General features: G+C 38.2%; 1 protein-coding gene across 1 annotated transcript; it reads left to right on the forward strand.

The window, feature by feature from the left end:
* Window positions 1–138: 138 nt before the first annotated feature.
* Window positions 139–2874, forward strand: kbtbd13b (kelch repeat and BTB domain containing 13b). The gene has a single exon (XM_077209913.1). It carries the CDS (start codon window positions 272–274, stop codon window positions 1625–1627), a length of 1356 nt encoding a protein of 451 aa, XP_077066028.1. The 5' UTR covers window positions 139–271; the 3' UTR covers window positions 1628–2874.
* The last annotated feature ends 5574 nt before the right edge of the window (window positions 2875–8448 follow it).

Genomic DNA, 8448 nt, shown 5'->3' on the forward strand with positions numbered 1-8448 from the left:
TTTTCTGTTTAATGTCATGTCATGAGGCACTGCTGCTATCTATAGGAAGTTCTATCTTAGTAACAAAACTAAATCCCAACACACCATGTGCCAGCTGTAGGGGGGAGGGGGCAGTTTTGTTAACTGACACGCGAGGCTAAGGTAGAGTTTTGAAAGATACAATTGCTCAAAGTGCAAGCAAAGGCTAAATGTCTTACAATTGGGTTTAAACAACAGTGAGTATTTGTAACCTAATAGCACAAGACCAATTTAATCAAGTAGGCTGCTAGACATGGATATTGTCAAGGTAAGAGTTGGGGATTGTGTCTTTGAAACAAACAAGTCTCTACTGTTAAGAGAATGCGAATACTTCAGGGCACTTTACAGATCGGGGATGGTAGAGTGCCATCAAGAAGAGATTCACGTGAGGAATCTCAAAGCTCAAGGGTTTGTAATCATGTTGGCCGTGGCCAGTGGTGAGAGACCCATTCTAAATGGTGACGAGATTTTGGAAGCCATTGAATGTGCTGCTTTCTTTCAAGCTGAACCTCTTTCCAGGCATCTTCAAGATCTGCTCAACTCCGACAACTGCCTACTCATGTATCAAGCTTCGGCCACCTATGGCTTATGGGGACTCCATGAGATGTCGGCACAGTTCATCCGCAATATGTACCATGACCTGCAAGAGAATTTGAAGAACCTTCCTCAAGAGCTGACTGAATATGTAGAGTCTCTCGTTCCTAGTGTGTTCGTGGCTGTAGGTTCACATTCAACTTGCACTGCGGATGAGCTTCCTCTGGCTGCCACAAGGACAGTATGTTACCTCAATGAGGATGACGAGGACTGGAAGGTCCTCACTGCCTTGCCCATGGAGGCCAGCACCTCTCTGGCTGGTTTGACTGTTTTGGACAACCGACTCTACATTGTTGGAGGTGTGCATGGTGTTGACAAGAGGGCCGTTGATGCTAGCTTTTGCTATGATGTTGTCACTAATACCTGGAGTTGGCTGCCAGGTCCCAGACAGCCACGGTACAACTTCACCCTAATTGGGATAGAAGGCTATCTCTATGCCATCGGAGGAGAGTCTCGGAGAACCATCATGTCCTCCGTTGAGATATATAACATCACCACAAAGGATTGGACATTCGCAGCAGCTTTACCTCGACCGGTAGCAGGTGTCGCATGCACCAAAGCCATGAGCCGAATTTTTGTATGTCTATGGAAGCCAATGGAGACTAATGAAATCTTTGAATACATCCCAAACCAGGATGAGTGGGTTCTGGTGAGTACACTTCTGAAGCACCAGAGCTATGGACACTGCATGGTGGCCCACAGGGACAACCTCTACGTCATACGCAACGGCCCCCAAGACGACTTCCTGCGCTGTTTGATAGACTGCTACAACATCACCACAGGCCAGTGGACATCGATGCCTGGGCACTATGGCAACAGCAAAGGGTCCCTGTTTACAGCTGTAGTGAGAGGAGACTCTGTGTTCACCTTGAACCGCACCATGACTCTGGAGTACACTGTTGCAGGGAACATGTGGAAACCTTGTAAAGAGATGAAGGGTTTTCCTAGGAATGGATCTGTGTGGACTTTTCTACTCAGGATTCCAAAGGAGAGGAAAAAATTGACAGTGTCTTAAATGGACTGAACCTTAGAAATTGGTGGCTAATAAAAAAAAATATATAGTTTTGAGCCTTTTCACACCGAACATGAATTTTCAAATTCATAATAGAATTTCAAGATATAGATACAAGATTTTTGAAAACAAAACAATTTATCTCTATGTCCTTCACAATGAGTGCAAAAAGTCACATTGCTTTGAAACTAAAAAATGTTTTCAATGTTCACACAATGAAAAATGTGACAAGGGTTAGGTTTTTAGCTATAAAGTTTTGGGGGTTTTTTATCCAGAAAAGTCAACCGTAAATAGATTTAAATTTCAATATACTTTCCATGTTCCATTCCAGGAAAGTGTCAACTTGCCCATTACATTTAGCTGTTTTTTATGCATTGAGTAAGGTAAATTTGTACTTTCATTGAAGCAAATTAAAGTGATAGTTCGCACAACAATTCTGTCATTTACTTACCTTCATTTCAACTTGTTTTGAGTTTTCTTCTTCGGCAGAACACAACATAACGTAACTGAATAAATATCTGGTTAAAATAATTTAATACAATCGCTTATGGTAAGGCTCTCTTGGAAAATAGTGACTCATGGTAAATTACTCTTGAAAATGAAGCTGCTATCCGTGTGGAAACTTCTGCTGACACTCTTGGCAGCATTGTAAAGTGTTAAAATGAGTCACAATGTACTTCCATTCTATTGAATTCACCCAATCTGATATTCAGTAAATTATTTCATGTCATTTTTTGTGTAACAGTGTATTGGACGCGTGCATTCAGTCTTAAAGTGACAGCAGCCTAATAAACCTACTGCAGTCTGTGTAATTAACGTTAATCAAACCACAAAAGACAGAGAAAATTCACTACTGATCTTGACTGTATAACGTTTGTAACTATATTTGTAATCTATATTTTATTTATAAAGTTCAGGGATACTTTTCATTTGATTACAGTTTCTTTAGCTGAATACTAGACCTACTTGAAAATCTTGAAACACTGTTTATTTAATTTGTATCTTTGTTCAGTTGTGTGCAATTGCTAATGGATTTTTTTGTTCTTATTTAATTAGTGTGTGTTTACTTGTCTTTAATAGTGCTTGATATGTATATTAGTTAGGCTCGTTTTTGCTGTGTTTTTGTTAAAACAATAGGCAAAAGTTCCTCATGTAAGTCTTCTTTAGCCTGTTGATTTTTGTTCAAGGTATTCAGCTGCAACAAAAATGTTTTGCAAAAAAAAATGGAATAAATGTGAATGATATCGATATGTATTTTTTTTACCTTATTGGAATCAAAACTAGGAATCGGTAAAATTCAAAGGATACCCAACCCTAGTCATAAGGGTTTGAGACAACATGAGGGTAAAGAAATAAGAAAATATATATTTTTGGTGAACTATCCCTCAAAATATTTACTGTCATATGACTTGTATTTAGTATTTATCATGTGAATGCATTTCACTTTCATTTAGAAATACAAAATTTTCCGAAACAACATTCGGTCTTAAAGTGACAGCAGCCTCATAAACTTGCTATCGTCTTTGTTATTAACGTTAATTAAACAACAAAAGAAAGGGTAGAATTAATTTGCGTGTCAGATTTATGCAACATTTTGCTTGTATCATGGTCTCTAAACTACTCAAGGTTTAAATCAATAGCCATGTGAAACTTTGAACTCTTTAAGAGCGATGTTCTTTACTAAAGACATATTAAAGTATACAACATTGTTTGAAATGATTGACCACCTCATAGACACAAATCTCATTATCTGCTTTTAGAGACCATTTCCTAATGTAATGTGGTGTTCTAATGAAAAAGATTACTTTTGTTTATTTCTAAAGAGGGATTTACTGTGGATATATTCAAGACTCCTCAAGGATTCGATTGCATTGCATCACAAGCATTAGCTTAGTTTGCAAAAGTATTTTCCTATGATTGGCTAGTGCAATAATTTGTACTAATTTGATGGTAACCATCAACTATGGGCATAACAATTTGGGCCAACTTGGCAGTCTTTTTATCTACTGCAGTGACACAGATGTACACAAGGTCCTCAGTTATTGGGACAGATAGCAGATGCTGCCAATGAGCAAGAAATTTGACTGCCAAGTAGAATGAGCTTGTGGTGGCAATTTTAATGATATTCATTGATCTTTAGTAAAATATAGATGATTCAAATAATGTCACATGTGTGTCTCTCACTTGTAGTGAGAGAAGATTCTGTTTATGTACCTGGGGAGGCAGAAGGGGGAGACACTCCAGAGAACAGACGAACAAGGACCTCTGACCTAGATGTCAGAAGGCCATTTGGTGCAGGGGAGCTTAGTGGGCCAACTAGTGATGTCTATGGAAAACTACTGGGAGGAAGGCTCTGGGGGGAAGAAGGCCTTGAAACTAAGATAAAAGCTAGTTCAGTCTGTCTGGGGGTGTGTCACTCTTCTGCACAGGGTAACAACTGTGTATTAGACTGCTCCTATTCTTGCAAGAATAAATACTTCTATTTTATATAATTTGACTCTGAGTGTCTCTTACGCAGTGATGTTTGTTTAAGATGAATTTTTGCCACAACAATTTTGGTGTCAGAGTGGGATTCCTTGGAAGTGCCTTCTGGACCTGAGAGCGGACGGTGTTTGGCCACCTGGACTGAGCAGTTCCAGCTCTACCTCGTAAGCTTGAGAGAGAGGGGCCGACCGCTGTCGGGTCCGGGAGGGGCTCCACTGGAATCAAAAGAAAGCGAACCCGTGGCAACCAACATATCTCTGGTAAGAGACGTCTAAAATATTTTCTTTTGGGGAAAAGTATTTTGTTTCGGGTATGAAATGTGAGTGAACCATATTGGCTGAAGGCTGTTTCTGTGGTACGTAATCTGAGATTAATTGAGATCTATATAGATCAAGAAATTTCAAACAGATACGAGGGAAAATGATCTGAGATTAATTGAGGTCTGTAACAGAACAAGAAATTTCAAGCAGATAAATAATCTGGGATTAAGTGAGAACTGTAACAGATCAAGAGATTTCAAACAGATAGGTACCCTGAAAATTAGTTGTTCCACGACGGAGCAAATTATTTTTAGGTACTGAGGCTAATTAGGGGGAACCAGAACAGTTTTTGGTAAACCTTAATTAGGAGGGCACTAATAGTGCAACCCGACCGATTTGGGTTAAAAGAAAAAATCGGGTCTGTTGGGGACGCCTAACAGATCAGGAAAACGCGCGTTGAAGAGAAATCCACAGAGAACAGAGAAGCAGCCAATATGGGGAAGTCTCAAGGTAAGCATGCAAAATTTGATACACCGGTTTTTCTATCAAATGAGAAAATTATGGGGGAAAATTTATGTTTTAGATATTGAAAAAACTGAGAAAATACCATTATTTCCCAAGGGAGGGAACACTGAGCACAACTAGACTGAAAGTAGTGCGAGAATCAGTTGAACAGGGCAGTGAGAAACAAAAAGGTTGTTATGGCTGCATTCAACATGTGTGATTAGGCAGATAAAAAAGTCGAACTGCCAGGAGAAATAAAGTTTTTACTTCTTCATCCAGTAAATGGATGCATGACATTAGATGTCTGAGAACTTAAATTTACATGATAAGGATTGAAGTAGCAAGCAGCAATAAGGCTGTCTGTGTGAAATAGAGGGAACTGTAAGTGAGAGACTTGATGGAAGAGGGAAGTGAAAAACAAAAAGGTTGGTGTGTGAGATATGTGTGTGGGGATTGTTAGCAAACAATCATGTACTGGTTAGATAATGAAGGAACTGGCATGTAGAGAAAAGAAAGAATTAGCATGTAGAACAGAGGATGCAGAAGGAACTGACATGTAGGGAAAGATTGAGAAGGAATATAGTAGAAAACTATATGTGATGAAAATAGACATGGTCTGACAGAATTTATGGAAGTCAAATTAACTGTTTAAATGATATGAAAAGTTTTAGAATAAAATAAGGCATTGTATGATTGACAGGGATTAACATGATATGAAGAATGTTTTAAGCAGAATGGGGAACAATTCTAGATTTTGATAAAATAATGATTGAAATGATGATATATCTGCTTTATTTTATTAATGTTAAGAAAATAAGGGTATTGAAGCAAGTAGCAAAATAATGGTTGTCTGTGTAATTTACGGACTGAGTAATATAATCTGTTTTGGAGAAACAGTAGAGATAAGACTGAGACAATAATGATAATATTAAGTTGAATCTGCAGACTAACCATGTGATGGAAGGGAAAAGGCTTCAAACCAGTTGTAATGAAAATAATGATGTACAAATTGTTACACTTTATGAAGAGTAACTGAACAGTCCGGGAAAATAAATAAATAAATAAATAGTGAGACAGAAGAGAGCAAATGCTGTAAACAGCTCTGCTCTGAAGATCTCATTTTGAAGAGATTTGCAGATGATGTTTTGTAAAAGATAAGCTGGGATAACAGCAACAGTACTTGTAATTAGTGTTGTTGATGATAATACCAAATTAGTAAGGTAAAGACAGAAAACAAATTCGAATATTTTGAGCATTCTCTGTGCTGCTCATGAAATTATGTTCTGCCAATAATAATGATGAAGAGTATGAGTTGGCTATTGTGATTGAATCCGCCATTGGTGGATGGTCAAAGGAATACAGAGAACTACTTATCAGTGGGTCTGTTTACATTCCTGAATGGGACACACACTGCTTCAAGGGTGTGCAGTTAAGTTGAAGCCCTTTGGAAGCTCACAGTGATCAAACTGCAAGGTGTCTGATGCTGTAGTTGAGGCTGACACACGAACCAACCAGATGACAGAGAGTGTCTTGATTGTGGTCAGCAGGACCATTTAACACGTGACACATTTCTGATAATAATGTGGGGTTGAAAATAGATCAGTGTTTATATAACGATATTAAAGTTTTCGTCTGAGAAAGAGTAAGAGATAAAAACAAGGTCAAAAGATTGAAGTCTTAAAGTGAATCCTTTTGAAGAAAAGATCTATAATAGTAATTTTTATAAGTGAACTGATGAATACAGGGTGAGGTAAAATTACAGATAATGACTCCAACAAATGTGATACAATATATAAAAGTAACTAAAAGGATGATTGTGTGTTAACTAAACATTTTAAAAAAGAGTTTAGGTTATATAGAGAGACTAATCTCATGGAAAATGATAACTGCAAAAGATGTATGTGTATCAAAATGTATCATAAGCAGAGTGTGATAGCCTCGTAAAGGTTAGTGTGAATCCTGATTGGAGATTGATAAACTCCTAGGAAAATTTAAGTCAAATATTAAACTATGGTAATTGAGATTGAGAAATGTGAAACGTTATTGAGAACTAGAATAATTATTTTTATGTAAGAACAAATAAGCAGAAGTAGTAGGCTACTGAATTAACAGTTGCTAAATGTAAAATGTGTTGAAAGGCATCTGATTAAACAAACAGCTTGAAAAGTTGACCATGAAAGAACTAGAAGCTGATGTTTTGCTTCCAAAAGATAAGTCTGCTATTGGCTGTAATGAAACAGTTCGCTTATCTAAATCTGATGTGTGCTGTGGCTGAAACAGCCAGTGCGACAGAGACTCAATCTGAGTGGAAATTTGTAATGTCTAAATTCCCTGAGGTGGGCAAAAGACAAATATAAATAATATGTTTATTTGAAACACATGTAATTTCTGGCAAAGATGCCTTAAGCTGGGCTAGAGTTAAAATATGGTAGATAAAGTCTGATGTTAAAAGTTTTATGAAAATGCAGTGTACCAGTCCTGAATGCCTCAGAGTCTCTCTCTGATTCAATGTCAGCTAAAAGCTGTTATCTGAGCCTGTGTCATAAGTAAAGCACAGTGTTTAAGTTGAAAATCATAGACATGGAGAGGTTAAAAGAAATCATTGCCGTTCAGAGGGCAATTTGTATTTGTAAATGGATTTAAGTAAAACTGAATGACTTTAAAGAAGTCTTTAAAATAATAATACAGACCTTAAACGATAGAGGTGACATTTTGATTAGCGTATTTTAGGACCAGTAACAACTTTGTCTCATTTAGTCTCCACCATTCAGGACCGATGGCTCCGGCTACAGATGAAGTACACTGAATGTACGGTTGTGATCTAAATTCACTGAGTATAATCTAAGCAGCTAGGTTTCTGCTTTTAAGATAGTTAATGGATTTAAGTGATTAAATACTGTTGTTATTGACCTGTCTCCCTGTGTGAACACTATTAGGCAATCCGAATGGCCCTGGTGACTCTTGAACGTGCCTTTCCTAAGCTCCAGAAAACAGCTGAGTTCTGTTGAAGAAAACTGATTGTATTGGGAAAGAGCGGTCACCAGTGTGTACGTGTGTATGAGTGGCTACTCAATGACGGGATGATCTTCCTGGCCAGGGGACAGCCCAACGCAGGGGGTCACGAACACTGGGCACCTCCGGATGCAGGTGTTATTTGTGAGAAAGGTATGAGAGTTGAGCGCTGATTACTGGAGGCCACCGGGGTCAGCAGAGCATTGAGAGGTGAGATGGGCTGTGAGAAGTTACGGCAGTCTGACCCAGAAATGTGAGTTCCTCTATACCACTCACCAGAAACCGCATTGATTGTATGGCTTGTTTTTCATTGTGACAAGTGTCTGCAACTATGCCAGGGGACGACACCCTGAAGAGAAGAAAATTAGAGATAAAGAGATAACGGGAGAGGGCTTTCAGGAGCCAGCTGATTCCATGAGGTGATTGCCATTATTTGCTGCGGAGACAGTAACAAAACTTAATTATATGAGGGACATGATGTTGGTTGCCATATGGGCAAGTAAAATGTATAGAAGAGTTGATTTTGAACTAATATGTCTATAACATAGTTTTAACTCTTGAAGG

The sequence above is a fragment of the Siphateles boraxobius genome, unplaced genomic scaffold, assembly GCF_051911475.1.
Source record: "Siphateles boraxobius isolate OS27281-9 unplaced genomic scaffold, OSU_SipBor_1 65, whole genome shotgun sequence".
Taxonomy (NCBI): domain Eukaryota; kingdom Metazoa; phylum Chordata; class Actinopteri; order Cypriniformes; family Leuciscidae; genus Siphateles; species Siphateles boraxobius.